The following is a 25,355-nucleotide window of genomic DNA, read 5'->3' as shown; positions in this document are numbered from 1 at the left end:
TCGGCACCCACGGAGCCGGGCTCGTCCTCCCTGCGCCCGACGCGTCCCGTGCCCCGGCCCGGCGGCGATGCTCTGCCAGCCCCGCTCCTCCTCCTCCTCCTCCTCCTCCTCCTCGCCGTGCCCCTGAGGGGCCGCCGAGCCCCCGCCGCAGCCCCGAACGCCCACGGCGCAGCCAGGAAGGCGGTGATGGAGCAAGGTCAGTGAAACAGGTTTCTCCTCCCGGATCCCTGGAGCAGGCGTCCTTCCTGCGCCGGCTGGGAGCTGCGGACTTGTTGACAGCGGCTCTCGTTAGCTCGGTTATTGCGCGGGGCCGGGAGCCGGGCTCCCTGCTCCTCCCGAGTCATGGATGCCCTGTGCAGCTCCCCACCCCTCCCCAGGTGGGAAGCCGTGCTGCTCAGCCTTCCCTGGCCTCACGGGACCCCAAGGAATCCCCCTGCCCTGGGAAGTCTGCTCCAAAACACTCGTGGGGTCGAGGTGCTGAAATGAGGGGTGTTGGTGTGGGGGGTCTGCAGTGCCAGGGATGTGGAAGGGTTCGGGGGTGACATCCCCGTCTGGATCCGGTGCTGTGACCTGCAGCCATCCCGGGTCAGCAGAGCCACAGTGCCACGCTCAGGGGCTGTTTGTGACCATGGGGGAGGGCTGGGCTGTGGGTTTATCATCACAGACATAAAAGGCAGCATCAGGCTGACTTCCAGAATCTGCCTTCTGCTCTGTTCAGGCCTTTTGGCATTCTGGAATTCCTGTGCATTCCTCTATGGTGGTCACCAGCACTGCCCACAGCTGACAGCACTGCGCTCCAGGGATGGGGACGTGTGAAGTCCAGGGATGGGGACGTGTGAAGTCCAGCCATCCCAGACATGGGTGCATTTCCAAAACACAGTCAGAGAGCCCAGGGCAGTGTCCTGGGGGTATGAGCATGGTTGAGGATCCCAAACTCTGCTTCAACATGGTCATGCCTGCCCAGTGTTGCTGTTTCCTGAGGTAGAGATAATGGATGGGAACAAAGGGATGTTGTGGCAGACAGAGCTGTCTCTGGCGCCTCCTGCGAGGGCAGAGCCCGTCCTTGGACCAGAGCAGCGTCGTGCTGAGCCTGCTGCTACCTCTGCCCAAGCAGTGGTGGCTGCAGCCTCAACAGAGAGCAGATGGGACCCTTGGGAACTCCATCCATGCTTGCTTACTGTCTGGGTTTAGGTGTTTTCTGGGCTGGATGCCACCCTGGCAGCCCTGCCCTTGATGCTCCAGCCAGTGCAGTCCCATGAGGGACTGAGTGGCCCAGCCTTCACCCAGGTGTCTCCTTTGGTAATGGCTGCTCCTGGTCCCACCAGGACTTTCTGGGCTTGGCTGGCTGTGTAGAGTGCTGATGTGCATCTTGGTGTCCTGCAACAGGAAGATACGGTTGTTGTGAAAGTACAGTCTGAAAGGTTAAAGGTTAGAGATCAGGAGCAGCAGGAAGATTGTCTCTGTCACTCCAAGAAAGTGAGAGATAATGATGAAAGCTGGGATCACCACAGCCCTCAGAGCCACCCCGGAGCTCAGGTTCTGTGAGCAGGGATCCCCAGTGCCACAGGGCAGGCAGTGCCACATGTAGTGACAGTCATTGGCCTGGCCCCACACCAGACAAGGGTCCCACAGCCCCCTCAGTGCCTCTGCCCTCCAGCTTTCTCCCACCAAAGTGTCCAGAGCAGATTTATAGGCCATCCAGAGCATCAATTCTGCAGTGCAGGTGTTTGCCCCAGGCACAGCATGGTCACAGCTAGCAGCACTGCTGAGGAGCCACTGTTGGCATTGTCCCAGCTTCCCACCTGGGACCCCTGTGTCCCTGCTGAGCTGACCCATCACCCCTGGGACCCCTGTGTCCCTGCTGAGCTGACCCTTTGTTCACACAGGGGATGTTGTGGTGCTGGGGCTGTGCCTGCCTGCTCAGTGAGCAGTGTTTGTTGTGCCACATATGGATGTGCTGGGCTGCCAGGGGACACCATGCAAGGCATGGCAAAGCCAGAGAATGCTGGGGGTGCTCTGCAACAATCCCCTTGCCCCTTGCCTCCATGCACCTTCCTGCAGCCATGCATTACTCAGCTGCTGGGCCAGGAAGTGAATCCCTGGTGGGATGGGCAGGAAATAGTTAAGCAAGTGGGGTGAAATGGCCCATGCTGGCCTGGCAGGTCCTGGACCCCAGAGTCACCCTCGGTGTGGGCACCGTGGCTGTCACCAACTCCGGGCGAGCCTGGGGGAGAGGAGCACCAGGCAGGGCTGAGGACAAGATGCTCCAGCCCAAGGAAAATGCTTTTCCCAGGTCCTCTCTGCCTGTAGCACCTATCTAGTGTCCTGTGGTCCTACCTGGTGTCCTGTGATTGATGTTCTTTCTCAGTCCCACATGCAAGGCTGAGCACGTGTGCTATCCTGCTATCCAAGGGCAGCAGGCAATAACCTGGTGCTGCCAGAAGCCTGGGGAAGCAGCCGTGTCCCCATGGGCCAGCAGTGGTACCCAGCAGCTGAGCAGAAATGCTGCAATGGTGCCTGCAAACCCACATCTCCAATGCCACCACCGTATGACCCCAGTCACCCCCAAAAACCTCCCCTGCTCTGTCCCCACTCCAGACTGTGGTCTGGAGCATCCGAGCACTAATGGGTGCCAATACATCCCACCTTGCAGCAGCTGCCTGGGATAAAGGCAGGGCCTGGGAATCAGCATCACTTTCGTGACCAGTGCTCCTTCAGCAGAGGAGCTGAGGCTGTCCAGCTCAAGGATGGAGTGTCCATGCCATGGCTGGACCACTGACACGGCCCATTGGCCTTTGTCCCCTCCCTGCACACACCTCCTACATCATCAGGGACAAGGAAACGTGTCCAAGCTAAACCAGGGGACTGGTTTTGCTGGGAAGCCCCATTTAACAGAGGCACAGGGCAGTTTGGGGTTTGTGGCTTGGTTAGAGGACAACCATCCCCAGGATCCCTGGTTCCCTGATGGGGACATGCTGCCACCCACTGCAGGACCTGCCCTGTGTCTGACTGGTGCCACAGGGACAAGGGACAGTGTTTGCTGGTTGGCAGCAGTGGGTCGGGGAAACCTGCTGCCTGCCTGGGTTTCTGTTTGGGAGGGTATTTAAGGGTGTTCTCCAGGGTGTGCCAGCCCTGGCCTCCACCCTGCTTTCACAAGCACCCTCTCCGAAAGGAGCTTGTTGTTCTCAGTCCTGGAGTGTAATGAGCACCGGGAGGTTTCCCCGTGGAAGCTCTGATGGGCAGAGCACCACAGGGCGAGCTGAGCTCTGAGAACCTGGGGACAGCCACGTTCCCATCTCATGCTCCATCATGAGCCCCGTGGGATGCAGCAGCCCAGCTGGACAGAGGGGTTGGAATGCAGGAGCCATCTCTTTGGCCGGGGCTTTGGATGTTGTGTCCTGCAAGGGCTGAGGCCCCACACTTTGTAGGACAAACCTGGTTATAAACCATGGACCAAACTTCAAGACAAGGAACATGCATAAGGTCCAAATGCAGGTGTTTGTTCTGGGGCTTTTGGTGCCAGTGACAGCCACCTCATGCCCAAAGACCACCCCCTCGTCCCACAGAGCCCATCTCTTGGGCTCTGCCACACTGCATTGATGCCACAGCTCAGTTTTAGTCTCTCCCTGCATCACAGAGGTGACCACATTGATCTCATGGCTTGGTGATCCCAAGTGGCATTTCTGGGCTTGGTCTTAGCTATGCAGGGATACATCCCATGGCACCTGGGTACTGCCAAGTCACCAAACCTTTCACTGGCTCTTTGAAGGAAAGACAAGCTGGGAGAAAGGATCTCTGTCAGCATCAGCTCAACATCAGCAACTTCTTGGGTGCTCCTAAGTAAAACAGCAAAAGTTAGGGAATGTGCACACCCCAGGTATCTAGAGCTCTGAAATACCCTCCACATCCCAGTGCCTGGCCTGCTAAAGTCTCCAGTGGGTGCCAAGCCAATAGATCCACTTTTCTTTGTCATCTGCTGGGATAAACTGGTTCCCATTGCACTGGAGTGAGCCATGGCAAATCCCTCCTGCACCCAGCACAGACCCAAAGGCACACCCCTAGGGATCCCGAGGGAAACTGGGGCTGGGGACTGGTTCATGTGGGCAGCTGGTGCTCTGGCAGTTATCCAGAGCAGGGACAGAGGGTTTGGATGAGGTTAACGTGTGCATGAGGAAGAGGGTGAATTTAGTGATCACAGACTCACCAAAAACTCCCCCGAGTGTGCAGGTCCTGCTGGCAGCAGTGGATCCCAGTGGGCTGTGGGTCCTCCCTGCTCTCCCAGACCCAGTCCCGGCAGAGGGAGCTGTGACATCAGCCAAGCCATCGCTCTCCATCGCTGTCCCTGGGACACCAGCCCCGAGCTTTGGAAAGGGACCAAAGGAAACAGTGCTGGGGCTGGGGTAGCGCAGTCTTCTTGGAGAACTCACTGACTCAGCACATCTGATTGCTCACCCCTTTGCCTGTACACTGAGCCAAGAGCTACACAGAACCTGTAATCTCAAATATAAAGGCACTGTTAGGTCTTTAAAAACGCTTTAAGAAACTGAGTCAGTTTACATCTGTGCAGAAAGATCTCAGATCCTCAGTGCAGTGTTTAGGGGATGCCAGAGCATCTCTGTGTGCAGAGGCATGAGGCTGGGACCCCACACTCTCCTAGTGGGGATTCAGCCACTCAGGGAGCAGCAGGGCAGAGAAACACCTGAGTATTTCTAACTTGCAAAGAGTAATTTTCCTCCCCTACACCCACACACCCAGGGCAAGCACAGGCAGGGAGCAGCACAGCTGCTTCACACCAAACAAATCCCCATCTTCCAACCAGCATAACCACAGCCTCTGCAGCTCCAAAGGGACTAAACGTGGTCCAAATCCCAACCCGGCCTGGGATGAGCACGCACAGGTCATTCCTTATCATTTTCATCCCTGAGATAAAGTGGATAAGCAATGCCAGTAATGTGTGCAGCATTTTTCTGATCTGTGGCAGTCTGCATCACAGCCTGAACAGGCACTTTGCCAGCACCCCACAGCACAGGCTGCTGACTCTCCCTCTAAAGGATATGTCACTGCCCATCCTGCTGCTGCACCCCAGAAACTCCTGCAAGCCAGGAGCCATTCACACATCAATGAAAAATGGCACAATAGAGCTGTGAGTGCACTGGTCAGTGTGGAAACACCTGACACTGCAGATCAGAGCTGTGCTTTGAGCACTGATGCATCAGGGATGCTCAGAAGAGGCTCTGGGCTGCAGCCTAGTGGGAAATTGCTGGATCTGAGAGACAAGATCCTTTGCACACAAAATTCTGACACAGCTCAGTGCCCTGGAGAGATGGGACAGAAACATTGCATCTGTGAAACAACCATTTTGACCATGGGAAGGCAGCTACCAACATGTTCAAACATCATCTTCAGTCTGGATTTTGCCCTCAAGACAGCACAGACTGGACTCACAGACTTGTTGGGCACCTGCTGGCCAAAGTCAGGGCTGGCACATCTCAAACTGAGACCACAGCCACCAGAACTCCCTTCCAAAAACATAGCACCAGACAAGATGATGCTTCTCACCAAATGAGAACCAGGAGAGAGAGCAGAATTCCCAAACCCTCTGCTCCTCAAGCCCAAACCCCAAAACAACCACTTGCTCAGGGAAGAATGGATTGTAATTATTTATTTTGAGTCCATTTGAAAATATCACGTTATCTCCTTCCGTTCATGGCTTGGTGTGGTCTCACAGCCTGTGACAGCAGCGTCCCAGCCATCTGTGCAGCTCACTCCTTCCTCCAGCAAGAGGAAGACCACGGTCCCTTGAAGGTTGGCAGGTTGGAGCTGCCTGGTCCAGTCTCAGCTGTTGTCCCTCCATGCCAGGAACTGCCTGGGGAGCATCACACAGACAGGGAGCAGAGCAAGGGAACAGTCCTGTGGGACTGGTGGGGATAGCTGTAGCTTTCAGCTGCCCCAGGAAGGGAGTCTCTGGCTTGTGTTTTCTGGCAACTTAGAACTGGGTTTGTTTCTCAAGCATTTGAAAAAAAAATGCTGCTGCTATCTGCAAAGGAAAAGAGAAAAATCTATCAGCACACTAAGGATCCAAGAACAGGCTGTACTGAAAGGCTGTAAAACCAGCACACAGATATCTGAAGGCTGGGAAACCCAAACAACACAGTAAATTGGGGTGTCAGTGCATGTGGCCTTCCCTTCACCTCTCTGACAGGTACATAGTCCTTTAACCCTACCAACCAAACCCTGGAAACATCATAAAACACCAACAACTCCAACCCAGATATGCAATCTCCAGAGGCCTGAGTAAGATCTCAAGCATTTGGGGAAGGATTCCCAATGTCACCGGGCACTGCCATCATTCTGCCACCACCGGGAATTGCGGTTGATTTCCTAATGTCTTCAGAAAGGTGAAGAGTCAAGACGAGCCTGAGCGTGGTTGAAAATCTGTTACACGGACTGAGTAGCACCAGACCACAAAGCAGTCTGCATTCAAATGGGTTATGAAACCAAACCAGGGCTTCACGTCCTGCCCAGTTACATTAAGGTTGAGTAATGAACTAACATTATTGCCACCTCTCCAAACTCTCATCCTTTCCACACGAGCAGGAATTTGCCCACACACAGAAGTGCTGAAGTTACCTGGGCTCCTACTCTTCCAAAGCAGGTTGAAAACAACACCTTACATTATCCACATCTCCACCTGCTGAAGGGTTTAACCTCTCAGACCCCATCTCCTACTTACAGTTCAGTGTCTACAATGACATCTGGCTTGTCCAGCGTTTGTCGTCTCCTCTGGATGGCATCCACAATCTTTTTCCTGGGACCCAGGGGGATATTGATGCTCTTCAGGTCATTGTCTGAACACAGCATGAGGGCCTCCAAGTCAATCTTTTCCTTCTTCAGGATGGAGATGAACTCAAACATGTGCAGGGAAGCCAGAAAAGTTTCCAAGGGGCTGGTGTCCGGTTCATCATCATCGTCTAAGCCCAGCTCCACCTCATCCCAGGGCAGCTCCTCCGCGTTCCTCTCCTGCAGGCTGTTGGCACTGCCAATGCTGTCGTTGAGACTTGGCGAGCGCTGCAGGCGGCTCCGCAGTCTGACGCCCATGCCGTCGGCGCTGTCCTCCCCCGGCGCGGCCCCGTCCTCGCGGCCGATCCCGAACAGCCCGCTGCTGACGTAGTTGCGCCGGAACACCATGGTGCCCAGCCCGGGCCGGTTGAACAAGGAGTCGTGTCCGGAGTCGGTGCTGACCTCCGAGTGGGCCGAGTCCATGTGCAAACCTGGGTCGCTTATGGCACGGGAGACAGTGTCTTCATCCGTGAGGAACATGTCTCGGATATTGCGGCGAGTCCACTCCTTGGGGCTGGCGTACGTGCCCTGCTTCACAAACATGACGTCGCTGCCCAGCTGCAGGCCAGACAGGGACCGCACGCTTTTCCTCCCATCCTCGTAGATCTTGAATGTCCCGTCCACCTGCTTCTTCTTCTCTAATTTCTTTTGTATTTTGGTCTTTCCCTTGGCTGTGCCGTGGATGGTGGCTTGTGAGTATGGCAAGGAAGTCACCATAGACATGTGCTGGAACTTCTTGCTTAAGGTGCTGCTTGAATAGCTGGAAAAACTCATGGTATCTGAATTATCTGACATCTCCTTTCTGTACCGTTTCTCCATCCTTTCGTGGTGCTTCTTCTGCAGCTTCACGCAGTCCTTAATCCTCCGCTCCGCATCCCGAAAGGCCTTGTCCTTCAGCTTGCTCACCAGCTTGGGGTTGAGGCTGCTCTGCTTGGCAGCAATCGAGTCCAGGTACCGCACACACTCCATGTGCCCCTTCATGGCTGCCATGTCCAGTGGGGTGTGGTAGTCATTGTCCAGGCACCAGATGTTGGCCCCAAAGGAGATGAGGAAGGAGAGGCAGTTCAGGTGGCCGTTGGCTGCTGCCAGGTGGAGGGGGGTGTTCCCCCAGATGTCACATTTGTCTGGATCGCCCCTAGCAGCAAGAAAAACAACTGGTTAGCATGCAGAGATTGATGACAGACTCCACTGAGATATTCCCAGCTGTGCAGGGGCAAATCAGCACCATGAGCTGCTGACTCCATGAAATATCAATATATGTATCTCTGGTTCCTGCAACTTGATTTTAAAAGGGTCTTCTGGAGGGGTGTACTACTGACATGGAGTCTGTGACAATGTGACTTGAATTTAGGTCTCAAGAAAAATGTGTTCCCACATCAACCAACTTCTGGAGAAAGGCAAGCACGTTCTGAATAATCCAGAACTGAGATACAGGTCTAATTCCAGCTCAGACCTTAAGCTTGTTATAAAATTTCAAATCTCAAATATCCCATTAAATTCTAGTCAGATTCTGTCTTGAGATCTTGGCTTCATTCAGCCTCTGTGGCAGGGCATGCCAAAATGCCTCTCTGTGTGCCACATCCTGGGTTGGACACCTTGGAATCCCACCATGAAACTTCCATCCTCAGCAATGGTTCTGAAACCCCCCCCAGCTGTACCTTCCCACCCACCTGTTTCTCGGCACCTGGGGAAATCTGTGGCACAAAGGGGAATGTTGGCAGGAGAGAATAAGAGTGATTTTGCTGTCATTGGCCTCAGCAGTGGGGTTTTGTGGAGGATTTTGCTGTACTGTATTTGGTCTTGATAGCACGGCTGGAAGCACATTGGTATTAGCACATCCTGAGAATCCAGTTTCAGAGAAAGTGGAGATTAGGTTTCTGCACTTCTCAAGAGCTGGACACTGCCAGTAGCATCTCCATTCGCACCATGCCAGCCCCTGCCCCAGGGCTGGCAGGACAAAATGACTTGCACACATCTCCTGCCTCCCGTGCCAGGACAAACACAAACCTGGGATCCCAGGGAAGTCTGTCCTCCTGACATTCCTCTCTATTTGTGCTCAGGTGAAACGAGAGAGTTCACACCCCTGCTGGCACCAGCCCTCTCCCGAGTGTGTGTGCTAAGATATGCAGCCAGCAGCAGTATCTGTCAACAGGGCACTCTCCCTCCGTGCACATGGCTATGGCAAAGCTTTTATTAAGGATGGGCAGCTGCACCACCCTCAGGAGCAACTCCTCGTGGGCAGCAGGGCTCTGGCTCAGCACAGCTCCTGCCTGTTCCCACACCACCCTTTCAGTGAGCTCCAGACGAGCCCAGCACTGTTCTCCTCCTCACAGACCTCAGCTCCAATCCATGGTGACACCAGCAGTACAAACAGCAAACCATAAAATAGAGAGAGTTGGAAGGGACCCATCAAGGATCATCAGGTCCAACTGCTTAAACACACACCTGAGACCTTCAGCAAGGGTTACTTAACTCCTTGCTGCTTAAGGGTCTGCACTGACAAGAGCTGGAGCAGCAGAGCCCAGAACCCTCTCCCAAATCCCATGTGCTCTGAGCTATGGCTTGTCTGAGTTCAAAGAGTCAAAAAACTCCTCCAGGGAAAGAGCAGGAGATCACAGGAGCAGAGACTTCTTTGCCCTGCTACTTTGCACCTTCATCACTTTGTGCCAGTGCACAAATTGCAGAAATAGCCTCATTCAGCACATTCATCCCCACACAGGGACCCCAGAGCCTGCTTGGAACACTGTCCGAGGGGCAGCAGGGACACAGAGGAACTGCCCACTCAGTGTAATACCAAGTTTGCAATCCTCAGGCTTTAAAGAAGCAATAAAGCCTGTCCAGAGGTTATGCTGGAGATTATTTGCACCCAGAGCATGAACTTCCTAACTTCAGTCCCTGAAAGCCCTGAACAGCAACTCCATCATAAACATGTTTCCACTAAATTTACAGAAACATAGCAAGTACAACCTTGAGCTCAATGGCAAATTCAGCAAGTTAATCAAAAGGTTTGGTACTCTGTAAGTCCAAAAAAAACCCACAAGCCATTCTGGACTTCTGAGCCAGAGCCTTTGACATCTCTCATAGAAGGGGGAAAATGTTTCAAAGATGGGTGATAAGGAGGGGGAAGGCAGGAGATCATAGGGTTGAGGAGCTATGAAGCCAAGAAAAGGAGAGAAGGGATCTGATAGTACTCTGACAATGCTTAGTTTCCAGGAGCAGTAATTCCCCAGCCCTTGCCTCTACCCTCATAGTGACATGTCCAGGCTGGGAAATGCATGGGGAGGATAAATATTTGATGAATTGCAAGAGAGGAGTAAATTATTGATAGAGCTGGATTTAAAGAGCCAGTGAACCTGTTCCACATGGAGCTGCTGGTGCTGGTGGAGGGACTCCAGTGTGTGAAGGGGTGTTGGTTTGTTTTGTGTGCTCTGAAAGGGGGCTTGTGTGTTTGTGTGCCTGGCAGGTGAGCCAGGACACCCCGAGGGTCCCAGTGATGTGGGCTCATGATGTGCACAGGGACTGAGCAGTGGAAACAGTCCTGCTCCTTAAACCAAGTGTGTGTATTCTCTATCCATCAGGTACCTTTTGGAGCCTATTCTCAGATCTGTCTGATTCAGGGGGCAGAGGGAAAAGCCAAGGAGCTCTTGGGGGTTTCATATGTGAAGGTCTGCTTTCCTCAGAATGAGGGGAAAGATCATCAACACCAGCTTTCCCTGCTCATTTCCACTGTCTAGAAACAAGAGTATTAAAGCAAAATTAGATATGTCAGGCCCTCTGCCCTACAAACGTCTGCCACAGGCGCTAAAAATGCATCAGAAGGAAAGAACGGTGACTTGCAAAGTAGAGATGTTTGATTCAACTCAGATAATAAACATGAGGCCCTCCCTCTGGCAGGTGTCTGTCTGAGCAAAACTTCACCTCCGGGGTGCTGCACATGAGGAGATGCTGACTGCAGGGTCCACTAAGTGGGAACGTATTTTAATAACAGGTGTAAAGCGCAGCACTTCTCAGCTTCAAAGCGTTTTTGAGCACTTAGTCAACTCCTGTAATAATCATTATTAAAACACTGTTAATTGGGCCCCTTAGGTGGACATGTGCATCTCTTGAGTCACTGTGTTTGCACCATGACATGCACGCTCACTCCCTTCCTGCTGGTTTTTCCCCTCTGCTTCTCCCGTGGGATCCCAATTAGCTGGGGAATCCAGTGGCACTTACATATGCTCTTCCCTGGCTGCATGTATGGAGTTCCTCTGATAGCAAAGGGCTGGCTCACCCTTGGCTCATGGGTGTGTGTGAGGAATCAGGCCCTCAGACCAGGAGCCAACTGGTTGCTGAGTGTCTCTGATCCCATAAAATGGTTTTGGATAGAGGAAGAGTGAAAAAAAGTAATTTATGGCTTGAGGAGCAATCCTCATAAAATGGTTTTGGATAGAGGAAGAGTGAAAAAAGGTAATTTATGGCTTGAGGAGCAATCCTCACTACTTTCAGCATAGTCAGTCAGGACAAAGCCTAGGAAAGAGCAGAAAAGATGAGGTTTTGGGCTCAGAGCAGAGCTTTGGGTCCTGTATAGCAAGATTCTCCCAGGTGGTGGTAGCCCAAGGATTCAGCTGTCCCCCAGGTTCAAATCCCCAAAAACCCAGCAGAGATGCTGTAGAGGGTCATGCCAGGGCTGTCTGCCCCTCGTCCCAGCAGAAAGCTGGGCTGGCAGTTGCTGTGCCAGGTGCCTGCTGGTGCTGGGGCAGTGCCCGGGGCCATGTCTCCTGGCTCAGCACCTCGCCAGGGCTCACCCTCCCTCCCAGCAGACAGCTCAGGTGCCGGAAGCCACGGAGCTGCAGAGGTGCCCCACCCTGCTCCTTCACCTTCCCGGCAGGTCGTCACCCAGGGAAGGTCCCCACCAACACAGCCGGGCTGCCCCACGTGGCTGCCAGCCCTGTGGCATGCAGAGGATGCACATCACCTTCACATGCCTCTGCTGCAACCCCCGCTGCAGCCCTGCCCCGGCTGGGGTGATGTGATGCCCTTGAGCAGCCTGGCTGATGTCAGGAGTTTCTGTCACTACTGTCACCCCCAAACCACAGCTGAGCCACTTGTCCTCTCTGCCACTGACACCCAAAGTATCTGTGCCCCCTGTTTTTGTAGGAAGGGAAAATGAGGCCCACTCTGCTGAGTGAGGACCTGCAGACACATTCTCCCTTCTCCTGCTGTCCACTCCAGAGAAGTTCTGGCTGATCCCAGCCAAGGCCCCCAGACCTGCCTATAACTGGGGCTGGACTGGTGCCCACCACTGCCACAGCAGTGCCTAATGAGCCACACTGAGGAATTACTGTGTCTGAAAAGCTGCAATGCTAAATGCCAGCTCGCCAGCCTCTTCCCAGCCGTCGTGTTAATTGAGTTTGTTTTCCTCACTGGAGCCCAGCCAGGAGGAAGAAAAAGGCTTTTTGTGTGGCAAACAAGAAGGATGAGCCAGGGCTGATCCCTCCATCCCAGCCCCTCTCTCTGTCCATTGCAAAGGGGGCACAAAGGCACAGACACATCAGCAGCTGATAAGGGCAGAGCAGTGACCCTGCTTCCTTACCCCTTCCATGTGGGCTGGGGCAAAAAGCTTCCCTCAAGGATCTACCAAAGGATTTCTTTCTCCCTCCTTATTTCAGGATGAGGCTCCTTCACTGATGACAGAGCTTGGATGTGTCCATCAGCCTGGCATGGCCATTAGAGCCATGATTTTGGCCCCCAGGAGCCCCCTCCCACAGCCCTGCTTTCTCAGGGTTCCTCTGGCCACCCTCCCTGGGGCATTTCATAACAGCCTGGCCCTAGCACTCCATGTCCCAGCTTGTTTGGGCACTGGTGCCACTGCCCAGCACTGACAAGGAGATTTTGGTTTTTCTTGCTGCCCCAGGACTCCCCCATCACCCTCTGTGCTTTGACACCCCTATGCAACCCAGCTGCAGGCTCACCAGCCTCCTCAGACCCTGAAGATGCCTCCCACCCCATCCCTGCATGGAGCCAGCCCAGCCCCAAAGCCTCCACTCCCCCAGACCCTGCTCCATGCCGTAGTCCCACACTCCCCTGTCTCATAGTGCAGGGCTGAACCTGAACCAAAGGAAGAATATTTTGGCAGCAGAGGCCAGAGAGCAATTCCCTGATATTTTGGGATAATCAGGGGTCCTCCCTGTTTCCTCACAGTGCAGGTGTAAGGCTTAAATACTGTGGCACATCATCCTGGGCACCGGCAGAAAATGACAGGGTCTGCCCTCAGGCTCTCCTGGGTCTTGCACAATTCCACCTCTCTGGCACCCTCATCCCCAGGCTGGGGCTTTCCTGCCTCTCCCAGACCCAAAGCCAGCTCCGAGGAGCAGGGGTGTGCCTGCCTCCATGCCAAGCACTTTGCTGGTCTCTCTGTGGCCCTGGGCAAGGATCTGACACATGAAGATGAATGCACGAATGCAAACACATCCTGCAGTCCCACAGCCACACACCTTGCTCCACCATCCATCATGTAAAGGGCACTGGGCTTTTGCCAGGCTATTTTCCCTGTCAGGAACAAATGTATATTAGGTTGTTAATTAAACAGCAGCCAAGCTGCACTCAAACACGATTTGAGCCTACAAGGACCTTTTAATCCAATGTGAGTTTATAAAAGCGCCCTTGGGCTTTGTGGAGAGGCAGAAACTGCTGGCTTGGATGGGGTTGGCAGGGCAGGCAGTGGGGCTGCAGGGTGCCCTGTCATGGAGAGGAGAAGTATGAGGAAATACAGTGATATAAAGAGATTATAAAGTTAGTCCAAAAGGCTTTGCCTTTCTGGAGAAGCATTCATCCACCACTTTGGCCTTCCAGACTGACTTTTTGGCCATCAAAGGTCTTTGGAACCATTTTTAACTTCAGGGTCTGAGGCCCTGAGCATTCCTCACATGTCTCTCTGGCTCTTTCTAGCAATTCTTGTCCTGACAGGAGCTCTGGGCAGGTTTTTGCTGGGCACAGTCTTTCCTGGGAGGTGCACAGGGGGTCACAGAGCCCCACCCAGGGAAGCATCACAGGGCACTCAGCCCAGGACCATCTCAGGATGGCACTCAGAGCACCATCTTGCTCTCTCCCTTCCAGACTCAGAAATAATCTTTTCCTGAACACACTCCTCCAGGTGCTTAAGGACTTCTCAAAGCCACTCTGTACACAGCCTGCAGTTCAGGATCTGAGAGGAAATTATTTACAATGAAAGGACAGCTATGCAAGGAGGAGCTCTGCCTGTGAGCACAGTTCAGGTACTGGCTGAATGTTTTGCACAAGCAAACCAGAGTATCAGGAGGTGGCAAGAGCCCAGGACCAGGTGCAGTGGAGATATGGCTGGTCAGGTACAAGAGCTGCTAACACAGGCCAGGGTGGATGAAAAATCCCTGCATGGGAGGTGACAGGCCCACCAAGCCCTTCCAAAGGAGGTGTGATGTCCATCCAGGCTGCTGACCTCACTACCATTCCTCAATATTAGAAAGACAGAAACCAAAATCAGCACCACCAATCTCTCAATACAAGGCAGAAGCCAGCTTGGATGGCTTTGGATGAGGTGCTCAGAAGAGCTACTGGAGCAGACTGGGATGTGTCCTTGGGGGGTTGGTAAGAACTGGAGAGTCACAGACTGCCCCAGAGGGAATTAGGAAAGGCAGGTCTTGCTTTAGCACAGGCTCCCCCAACACCAAGGTGTAAATCCCTCCAGTCTGATAAATTCCCTTAATCCCACTCCCACTTCTCCACTACATCCATTTAGGGAGCCAGAAACTCTTAAGATTTGGCAGGCCAGGGTGAGGCACAGAGAGACAGACCAGTATGGAGAAGGCCCTGTGGAGGAGACTGGGCTTGAAGAAATCTGCTCTTGGAAAACCTGAATTTCCAAGGCTCCAAGTGTACAACAAGCTGCCCAGGGGTCATACTGAGACCTTGCCCTGGGTAAAACTGACAAGTGCCACCCTCTGCCAGCTGGCACTGCACATGTCCCTCTGTGAGCATTCTTGGGACAGAGGGAGCCGTTATTTGCCTCCTCACTTAAAAGGACTTTTTTTAATGTCAGCAACACAATTGTTTATCTTTACAGGACCTGTAAAAGATCATTTGGAAAGGGGAACTTATCCCTACCCAGGTGCTGCAAGCAGGCTGGGGGCAGGAGCACTTAGAGGGTCAGAGGAGCTGGGAAAACACAAAGCAGTTATCAGGAGTGTTGGATTATATCCAAAGCACCACAAGCAAAGAAAAGTAAGAGCAGGGAGGACAGAAGTAGGGGTCTTATGGACAAAAAATCATGTCTTATGGACATAATTTTGTGGGGCACACTGACCTGCGAGCAGGGACGGGGGAGGAAGGGGGTCCCAGCTGCTCTGTCCTGCAGAGCAGCCCCGTGGCCAGCACTCACCCTCTGCTGACGATGAGCCGCAGGGCGTCCAGGTTGCCGTGGTAGGCGGCCCATAGGGTCGGGGTCATGCCATCCTCGTCCGGCGAGTTCAGGTCCTTCTTGGTGGCTTCCTTCAGCAGATCCAGGTAGCCGTCCCGGGCGGCTCGGTGGTACTGGTCATTCATGGTGCGCAGGGGTCCCCGGGCCAGCGCATGGGTGCCCGGGGTGTGCAGAGCATGGGCACGGCCGTGGGGCAGGGGCGGCTGCCAGGAGGGCCCCGCTGGGCTCGCACAGCTCCGCCAACCAGGACACCTGAGAAGTGCTGGCCGGGGAGGCAGCCAGCCGGGCTCCACAGCGCATCCCCTGGGTCCTAAGCATCCTCCGGCTCCTCCTGACACGCACCAGCTCCACGGCACATGAAAAGCTCCAGTTAAGCAGCATCGCTCTGTTGGGCTCAGCACAGCAGCGGTTCAGCAGGTTTAAGTGTTCCCAAAGCAGAAAGGCTGCCGGGTTGTGTCCTGCCCTGTTCCAGAGCTGCCCCATCCCGTGGGTCAGTGGAGCACAGCCCCACGGCTCTGCTCACAGCCCTGTAGGACCCGGCACCTGGAGAGATAATCCCACTCTGTGTGGAGCTGGCTGAGAGCAGTTTGGGGACTGATTTCAAAGTAATGCCGGGGGTGTTCACAGCTCAGCTCTTCCTCGCTAAAAAATAAAAAAATTATTTATTTATATCTCTCCCTAGTGTCACTAGGAAGATAACAGCAGACCCAGTCACCATCCCTATCCCCCCATTCTGCCTATACCCACTGAACTGTGCTTTCCAAGGAACTGCACAACAAACTGGGGAACGGGAATCTGATAAACCAACAGAACTCACAAGGGCTGGAAACATTCCCTTCCTCACCTGGTTTCCCTCTCTGGAGACTAAACCCCCTAACCCTGTGTGTAACTTGGTGCTGCACTGCAGTGTGCAGGGGGTGCAGTGTTCCGCCCCTGGTTTTTTCAGTGCTGACACAGAATTCCCGGCGGGTGAGACCCTCGGGGAGCTGGACAGCCCAGGCAGTGTCTCCAGCACTGCGTTCCCGGTTCCCGGGCACCCTCTGCTGTCGGAAAAGGGGAGCCAAGCCTGGATGTTGGCCGAAGCTGTCCCAATACATTACACCCAATGGTGAATCGATGGATTGTATCCCCTGGGACATGGAGGAGGAATTTCCTGTTACTCTCTTGTTTTACCTGTAATGTCCTAACTGGAGATCTCCAGGGCTGGACTCTGTGTGTATGACCATGCCCTGGGACAGGCACAGGGTTTGGAGAGGGTGAAAACAGAGCATCAGATGGGTAAGAAATGGGAGGAGAGTGGAAAAATTATGTAAGACATCATCAGGGGGGTTTGGAAGGCAACAAGCAGGAAGGAAGTAAAAAAATGAGAAAGGCAGCTTATTTTTGTAAGGGAAAAAACGCCCCAAGATAGGAGGGTGGCCCTAAAGCAGTGCCAGGTGCACCCACGCAAGCTGCAGTGATTAATCCCTGGGTGACTGACACGGCATCAGCATCCCGGCTGCCCGGGGACACCTGGAAGTGCATCAGAGCCAAGGTCTGCTCCCTGCGGGGTTTGCTCACCTCAACAGGTTCCTTTGCACCAGCTCAGCCTCCCTGGGCAAGTCCTGCTGGGATGTAGTAGCCACTGAGGTTTTTGTTGCTGGGATCCTTGCAGGTGAAAAGCAGCACAGTAATGTCTGCAATTCATTACTGACGTTATTTAATGGTTCTTGTATTGTTATTAGTTAAATTTGTTGGCTGCCAGGGGACTGGGAGCATTGCCCGAGGCAGTAAACACTCTTTCCTCTATTGCTGGCTGGTAAGGACAAAAGAGGCAGGGTAAACCAGCACGTTTAGCCCGAGGGGCCTCTGAACCTCTGGCCTCTGCAAAACATCATTATCAGCTCGGATTTACTTCTGGGCTTCCCCTGGGAAAGGCTGCAGACCGAGAAAAGCTCAAGCACTCACCACAGAAGGAATCGCTATGGCTCAGCAGAGGCCAGGCAGGGCAGAGCTGGTGCAGCTGGTGGCACCGGCTGGTGGCAGCACAGGAGGGACACACGGAGCTCTCCCTGGGCTGGAGAGCGGATCCTGAGCTCTCCTTCCCCATCCCACACGAGTTTGGTGCTGTACCTGCAGTGCAGCAAGAAAGACACAAGCGGGCAGGAATGGGATTGAGAAAACACAGAGGAAATGGCCCCAGCTCTGTGCTTGCCCTGAAGGGGGGAAGCAGCAGACATCTCCAGAAGAGGCATTTCAAGGACTAGAACTTGTCCTCATCCACCCAGAACTGCCATGGGACTCCTACAGCTCCCCCACAAAACATAGCAGGGTGAAAGGGGCCTTGAGCAGAAACTGTCCCCTTACCAGACAAACGTTTATCATATCTGCCCTGTGGTTTGTGACACGTTACTCCTTGGAAGGAGAGGAGTTAAGGTCCTGAGGTCCAGAGAAAGGTGATCCCACCCTGAAAAAGCAAAAGCAGTGCGTCAGCAAAGAACACAAATTCCTGTCCCTAAATCCTGCTCTTTTCTAGTGCTAAACCTTCCTCATTGGTGACGCCATGGGCGGGAAAGGATTGGCAATGAACAGGTGAAAATGCAAATTTCTTCCTTTTGCTCAAGAACCTTCGAGACATGGAGTGGGCTGATTTGAATAGCACAGGGTGGGGCACAATGTTTATTATGCTCCAGTAAGCAGAAAGCCAAGCACAAAATCATCACCAAAGATAAGTTCATCACCTAAACCATCACAAAATTATCATCAAAGATAAGTTCATCACCTAAACCATCACCTCCCAAGGGAAGAGACCTCCTGCATGTAGGGAGATGGATTTGGTGGGGTGGCCTTGCTCTGTGGTGCCCATGACCCTGTGACCGAGCAGTCCATGCCATGCTTAGCAGTGCTGTCAACTCATGTTCTTGCTAGGTAAATAACCCTTATCTCCTCATCTCTTTTCAGTTTCCCCAAAATCAGCTATTGCACAAAATGGATCACATGAGTTTCTCTGAGAAGCCCATGAAGCCCTGCTGTCAGCTTCAGACATGGTATAAATTACAGAGACGTCCCAACGGGTCTAAATTCTTCAACTGACCAAGCTGCAGCAACAGGGAAACTTCTCAGCCTGGCAGGAGCAGAGATTTGGATCCCAGGCAGCAAAACAGGTTGGTGGAATGGCTTTGTTTGAATGGTTAATTCACTTTGTTTCAGGCTTTTCACTGAGCATCAATGAAATGCCAAACTTGGCACAGGCAAGGGGCTTTAGAGGCTGTGACAGCTCAAGTAGTTCACACTCTTCCTGCAGGAACTGCTACAAATTAGGGTGTGGTGGTCCTGAAATTCCCGGGGGTTTCTTACCTTTCGATGGCCTGCTCTTCAGCAAGGAAGTATAACAGTTTCTCGGAATGTTTAGTGTTTGACATTTAGAATTTAAACCACACTGGCTGTTTGCCCCGGGATATTTGATCCTGTGACTGTTTTTTGGTGCTTTTCCAAATCTTACGTCAATAAACATATAAATGTTGTGTGACCAATTAGATGTGTTTCATTAAACTGGGATCTCCTTGAGCAAGAGCATCTTGAGTCAAAAAAGCCTTTAGGGAACCAGGAAAGGAAAGCTTGAAAATGAGCTCATCCCTCTTCTTGCACTCCCTGCTTCAGCCTTCCCTGTTGCTGTGATGCATCCTCTCCTCCTCATCACGTGTCCTGCTCTGGCCCAGTCCTGGGCTGTCCCAAATGCTCCTCTCACTCATGGGCCTCTCTTCCCAGCAGCACTGACCCCCAGGCAGAGCCTTGGCTGAACCATGACCGAGGAGCCCGGGCGGAAGGACAGCGAGCTCGGACCCCCCCACTGCACCATGGGCTGTGGACACAAGGACGACAAAGCCAGCCTGGCTTCGAGCCAGGTATCATCCTTCAGCCACCAGCCCCCCTCCAGCCCTGCCTCCAAGGAAGTGTGGAAGAAGGGCGGCCGCATGTTCTCCATCCTGCTGGCCGTGCACTTGGCGCTGCTGGCCTGCACGCTGGTGAGCAGCGGCGCGTTCGAGAAGATCGCCGTGCACGACTACGACGTCTTCTTCCTGCTGACCGTCATGATGCTGATTGTCATCGTCTGGATCATCTTCTACCTCGCCGGCACCTCCCGCTGCCCCGGTGCCATCCTCGGCAAGGACTCCCACGCCGGGCCCATCTGGCTCAGAGGTAGGGTGGGGCTGCAGGGGAGATGCAGGGTGGGCAGTTCATGGCAGCACTGGTTATTACAAGGGAAGCAGCAAAGATCTGGGCACAGCCTTTCCTGCTGATGGACTGGAGTATGGCACCGTGCCCTGCTCCTGGTTCCTGCGCTGGATTCTCTGCCAGGTGTCCCTGAATCCACAAAGGTTCTTTGTAACACTCCAGGATCTCTCCTGCTGCTTTTGCAAGAGCTGTTAGCCCCAGCATACCAGGCTGATTGGAAATCATTTCCAGCCAAAATTATTGTATGATTTTGTTGCTGCCAAGATAATTTGGGTGCTGGGAGAGGAAAAACAGCAGTAGAAGCAAAGCCTCTTCCTGAAATTTCCTCTTCTTCCTCTCATCCATCTGCATTAGCCCATGTGTGCACACATCTGTCCAACCACAGATATTTTTGTTCCCCAACAGGAGGCCTGATCCTATTTGCCATTTTCAGCCTTGTCATGGATGTGTTCAAAATAGGATATTACTCAAGCTTCTACAGCTGCCTGTCTGCAATCAAAATCATCTACCCCATTGTGCAGGCAATATTTGTGATTGTCCAGGTGAGATGGTTCTGCTCTGTCCTGGGGAGCCATAGAGAGACACAGGCACCAGTGGAAGGAGCTCTGAGTTCTTGGATTTAGTTCAACTGCCCCCATAGCAAATGCAAGGGCTTAACTCAGCCCCCAGCCAGCCTACATCATCTCCCTCCAGCCCAACAGCTCCCACCTATGGCAACTCACTCTAAGGCAGTGATTTAAACTTGTTTCCATCCAGTGACATTCTTGTCACAAACTCTGAGCAGCCCCCAGCCAGCCAGGCCTCCTTTCCCATGAAGAACAGAGAAGGACAGTCAAGGCAGAGGCTACCTTGCACACACAGAGGACCCCCTGCTCTGGGACAATGCCAGGAAGGGAAGAGATCAGAGAGGGACAGTTTAGACAGAGCAGGGAGTGGCTGTGGGCAGAGCAATGGCAGTGGGAGCAAAGAAGGAACGTCCAGCAGAGGGCCAGCACCATGAGCTGGGCTGAGCCCAGATGGACCCAGGCAAAAGGGGCTCCAGTTTGCTCTCTGCTCTGCAGGGAGATCCCCCCTTCAGAGGGATGTGCTTTGTTTTCTCGTTTTGCTGGAAATAACTTCTTTTCTTTCCCCTGCAGACATATTTCCTGTGGGTCTCTGCCAAAGACTGCATCCACGTGCACCTGAACGTTACCAGGTGAGCACTGCTGCTCCTTGAATCCCCCTGGCCCAGCAGGGTCGCCACAGGCACTCTGTGCTCTCAAACAGCTAAGAGGTAACCAGGGCATAATCCCTTAATGCTGTCCAAAACTAAACCTGCTCAATCTCCAGCTAAACTTGGATCCCAGCTCAAGTAGCTGTGGTTAGTGACCTGTGGATCTATCAGGGTTGGGATTCAATTCAAAATACAAGCATTACTCAAAGCAGATAGTATTAAATAAATAATTATAATTAAATAATGATTCATAGTTGACTTTTTCTTCCCTGGGAAGAAAACTATGCAGTGGGCAAGCCTCAGACTAAAATAAGATCTTGTCCAATTTTGCAAGACTGGACCTACTGGAGACCAATTCTATTAATTTATTCACTATTGAGAAGCTCATTCAAAAGCAACAATGGGAATCAAGCCTTGATAATTCTCATGAACATGGACAAAAATTAGGAAGAGAGTGAGGGCAGCAAAGAAAAGATCAAGGTTTCTAGCCTGGGCCACTGGAGTCCTCACACCACTTCAGGCAGATGCCACAGTCCCTCTGAGCACAGCTAAACCATGGATGGGAGAAACATGGCCTAGAGCCACTGCTTTAATGTCACAAGGCTTCTCCTCCTCCTGCAGGTGTGGCTTGATGCTAACGCTGACTACAAACCTGGCAGTGTGGATGTCAGCAGTGACAGACGAGTCTGTCCACAAGGCACATTCAAAACTGAAGAAAAACATGACAGAGGAAATCTTCAGGTGGCTCCTGAAAGGTAATCTGCCTCTTTGCAAAGCCATCTGGTTCAGGGAGAGATCCCATCAGGTAGAAATTGTTTTCCAGCAAGTCAGGTTTTTATCCCTTTCCAGCAGATCTGTTCAGAGCTGGAGGTACCTTTGTCAGGGCTGGTTTGTTAAAAGCCAAGCCTGAAGGTTCATTTTCTAATCTCTGTCAGAGAGGAGTTAAAGAGGTGGAAGACTCTGTATAAATGGGATGGGATTGAAGAAGGGAAGGAAAAAGAAAGATTTAACCTGACAGTTAACTTTATGAGAAAGAACCTGGGCACAAGAAAGCTGAGGGTGAAGTGTCCTTGTTTTCAAAGTGGTCACATATTCTTTTGTTGTGTTGATTTTCACTGACCCCAAACATCCAGTTCTTCAGGGAGAAGTGTTGGCTCCTTGTTTTAATACCTGGGCATCTGTCTGGTTTTGTCTTGTTTCAGTGGGAATGAGAAGCAGCTCAGTTGAAGAATGCAATTGCAACAGCCAAATCTGCCAGATCTTCAAAAATGGCTACTTTTGGTTGTACCCCTTTAACATTGAGTACAGTCTCTTTGCCTCTGCCATGGTCTATGTCATGTGGAAGAACGTTGGACGCTTCATAGACCACCACTCCCACCACATCCAGCGCCTGAAGTTCAGGCTCTTCCGAAGGACCTTCTTTGTAGGCATCATGTTGGGCCTCATCATCCTTGTCAGTGGTTTGGGAGTCCTCATCCTGTATGAGGTGCAGGTAAATTCCAGCACTGAATCCAGCAAGAAGAGCCAAGCACTCACCATGTACTACATCTTCAACATTGTTTGTCTGAGCCTAATGTCTCTTGTCTGCATCGGTGGCTCCATCATCTACCGGTTTGACAAGAGGGACATGGACCGGCACAAGAACCCCACCAGGACCCTGGACGTGGCCCTGCTGATGGGGGCAGCCTTGGGGCAATACGCCATTTCCTACTACTCCATCGTGGCCATCGTGGCCAGCACGCCCAGGGACACCATGAGCGCGCTCAACCTCACCTACGCCCTCCTGATGATCGCCCAGCACACCTTCCAGAACGTCTTCATCATCGAGGGCCTCCACCGGCAGCCCCCCAAGGAGGACTGCAAGCACGAGGCTCACCAGAAGGATCTCTATGGGCTCACCTTTGTCAACATCAACGCCGTGTCCCTGCGGGTGCCCGACACCGGCGGCGCCTTGGCCACCGCCACGGCCTCTGGCTCGGAAGCCACGCACGCTTCTGACCTCGTGAGGTCCCTCACTGCCCCCAAGAAGATGAACTGGAGGAGGAAGTTCTTGAGGGAGATCTCCATGTTCCTGCTGCTGAGCAATATCATAGTGAGTGCATGCAGGGAGAAGAGTTTGTGCGGGAAGGAGAGGGCTACAAGCACAAGGGAGAAGGGTCTGTGAGAGAAAGGGAAAACACAGTCTAGTACATTAGTTATATTTATAAATGCAGAATTCTGATTCCCTTGTCCCCTAAAAAACCCCAGCAACTGCCCTGAAGTTAGGGCATTTCAGGCTGTGTCAACAGACCTGTCACCTATCACCAGAATATCAGACACAAGAGGTGGGTGCAAGAGAATAATCAGTTTCAGTTTGTTTATTGTGTATTAGTGCATGTGTGGGATAGCTTATAAAAAGCAATAAATTACATTAAACCTGATATTCTGGTGATGAGTGACAGGTCTGTTCACCCCCCTTCACCCTCCAAAAGAAAGGATGTACAGTGACAAATACCTGGGGTGAAGTCTGGATTTCCTTGAGAAATGGCAGCACATCTCTTCTCAAAACCCATGGCCCAGGAGGTTGCTCCTTTCCTGGGCAGCTGTGGCTGCAGGTCCCTGCTGTACCACACCCCTTTCTCACTGTTCTCCCGTTTTTCCCACAGCTCTGGATCATGCCAGCCTTCGGTGCCCGGCCCCAGTTTGACAATGACACAGAACTGAACTTCTATGGCGATTCCATGTGGCCGGCCATCGTGGACATTTGCCTGCCCTTTGGGATCTTCTACCGAATGCACGCTGTGGCCAGTTTGCTGGAGGTCTACATCATGTCCTAAAGAGCTCCCTTGCAAGGAAGATGAGATCCTCCTCATGCAATCCACCTCCTTCCTGCCCCAGGGCTGGGAAGCTGCTCAGATGTTCCAGCACTGCCTGAATTGTGTCCCCTTGCAGTGTTGGGGCGTCTATGAACTGTCAGTGAAGATCATCCAAAAATAGTCCAGATTTTATTTTTGCTACTTGTGTATGGATGTGCCTGTGTATGTGTGAAGCTCTTAAAGCTTAAAAGAGAACAGATTTAAAAAAAAAAAAAAAAAAAAAAAAGGAAGGTATCTAGGGAGATCATGGTGATTAACCTTGGTTCCTGCAGAGACTCACCTTCCTTGTAAAGCCTGTTCACTCCATGCCACTGATGGACTCTCCAGAGTGTTCTCAGCACCCTTGGGCAGTCAGAGCCTCCCTGCACACAGAACTGGAGAGTGCAAGGGGCTGACACAGACCTACAAGGACAGAAAGTGAAACCACTTCACCTCCTGGTACGGCCAGTCGGAAATCACTCCCCTGCAGAGATGTGAAAAACAAACTGGTGACCACCAAAGGCTTTGGGAAACATTTGAATCTTTCCTCTCTGTATTGTCCATGTGTTGGGCCCTCTCAACCCTTCCCTGTGCCAGCCCCTGCCTTCCTCTCCAGGGAAGCTTCACTGCAGCCTCCTCCTGCAGGAGGAAGAGCTGTGCATGTGATCCTAGGCTAGCCCTGATATGGGATTGCTTTAGCACACTTTTTTCTCAGCTTTCCTGAATCAGGGCTCAAGAATCATAAAGATGATGTGGGCAATACAGTCTGGGGGATAATAAAGAGATTTTTCTTTTTTCTTTTTTTCTTTTTTCTTTTTTTAAATACACAATGATTTTTTTAATATAGAACATTTTTGTATGCAATGTTATTTATTGATTTTCACTGTAACTGAACTCCTGAAGGGACCCTGTGACACAGAAATCAATGCAATGCCATGGCCAGTTTGATCCCCAGCAGCCTGAAGGGATGCTGGTGCTGCACCCTCAAGCCTGTGAGTGCTTCAAGGCTCAGAGCACAGCCCTGACTCAGGTTTCTGGGTGCCTGCAGCTCTCCACGAACCACTGAATGACTGAGGGGCTTTCAGAGCAGGAGTCCTGGGCTGCAGGAGGTGGAAATGGGCCCATCTGCTGTACCCAGCATCCAAGCAGAGCCTCAGAAAGCCCTCCCTGCCAGGACATGTCAAACTGGCACAGCTGAGCTCTGTTTGCATCCTGAGAAATCAGGGTTTAACTGTTCTAATAAAGGCTTTATTGTTCCATCAGGGTTTATTGTTCCAATAAAAAACACTGCAGAGAGGGCAGAAACCATCAAGCCTTTCCCTACAGACGTGTGAGCATCTGCCAAAGAAAAAATAATAAAAGGAAATCATGGTACTTGAAATGGAGTGATGCAATTTTCCACCCCACAGCCCCGGCCAACGTGTTTCCAACCACCTTCCCCTCCAAGCCCAGATCACCAAACCAGCAGGGACCAGTGCCTCTGGCTGGTCTGACATCAGTGTTCCTACCTGCCAGCAGCCCTTCTCTGAACTGTGTAGAATGTGGGGGAAATCACAATTTCCCCTCCCTCAGAGGGGATCCAGCACTGATCCAGCATCTCCCCTTGGGTCAATCCTTCCCCTCACCAGCCTGGGAGTCTTTCCAAGCCCAACTGACCCTGCAAAGGCCTGCTTCTATTTTGATCTGTTAAAGATAAAATCTTTCTCTAGAACCCTTACCTTTCCTAAAACAAAAGCCTCATTATTCCCTGGCTCCTGCAGTTGAAATTAAGTCAGAAAAGAGACGCAAGCAGTGCAGACGTCAGTCCTGCTTACAGCTC

The 25,355-nt window shown here is 52.5% G+C and overlaps 2 protein-coding genes and 1 long non-coding RNA gene across 6 annotated transcripts; 1 reads left to right on the top strand and 2 right to left on the bottom strand.

The window, feature by feature from the left end:
• Positions 1-25,355, top strand: OTOP2 (otopetrin 2). 3 transcript variants are annotated; one of them, XM_033077039.2, is made up of 8 exons: positions 1-196; positions 18,215-18,417; positions 19,025-19,453; positions 19,895-20,031; positions 20,626-20,684; positions 21,324-21,457; positions 21,905-22,794; positions 23,348-25,354. In XM_033077039.2, the coding sequence occupies exons 3-8, from the start codon at positions 19,057-19,059 to the stop codon at positions 23,516-23,518; spliced, it is 1,788 nt and encodes a 595-aa protein (XP_032932930.1). In that variant the 5' UTR covers positions 1-196; positions 18,215-18,417; positions 19,025-19,056; the 3' UTR covers positions 23,519-25,354. The 3 variants fall into 3 exon arrangements, with proteins under 3 accessions (XP_032932930.1, XP_042635798.1, XP_032932931.1); XM_042779864.1 differs by having other exon boundaries at positions 18,215-19,453; positions 23,348-25,355; XM_033077040.2 differs by lacking the exon at positions 1-196 and having other exon boundaries at positions 17,673-18,417.
• On the bottom strand, positions 5,646-15,526 carry USH1G (USH1 protein network component sans). Of its 2 annotated transcripts, XM_033077041.1 has the most exons (3): positions 15,236-15,526; positions 6,734-7,975; positions 5,646-6,037 (listed from the first exon to the last, which is right to left on the bottom strand). In XM_033077041.1, exons 1-3 carry the CDS (start codon positions 15,397-15,399, stop codon positions 6,034-6,036), a joined length of 1,410 nt encoding a protein of 469 aa, XP_032932932.1. In that variant the 5' UTR covers positions 15,400-15,526; the 3' UTR covers positions 5,646-6,033. The 2 variants fall into 2 exon arrangements, with proteins under 2 accessions (XP_032932932.1, XP_032932933.1); XM_033077042.1 differs by lacking the exon at positions 5,646-6,037 and having other exon boundaries at positions 6,730-7,975.
• Positions 15,582-17,710, bottom strand: LOC117005430. The gene is made up of 3 exons (XR_004419829.2): positions 17,621-17,710; positions 17,222-17,386; positions 15,582-15,916 (listed from the first exon to the last, which is right to left on the bottom strand). It is a non-coding gene; the product is annotated as an uncharacterized LOC117005430 (long non-coding RNA).

Source organism: Catharus ustulatus, chromosome 20 (genome assembly GCF_009819885.2).
Source record: "Catharus ustulatus isolate bCatUst1 chromosome 20, bCatUst1.pri.v2, whole genome shotgun sequence".
NCBI classification, from domain to species: Eukaryota; Metazoa; Chordata; class Aves; order Passeriformes; family Turdidae; genus Catharus; species Catharus ustulatus.
The sequence above is the reverse complement of the archived record's forward strand: the minus strand, read 5'-3'. Positions and strand labels throughout refer to the sequence as shown.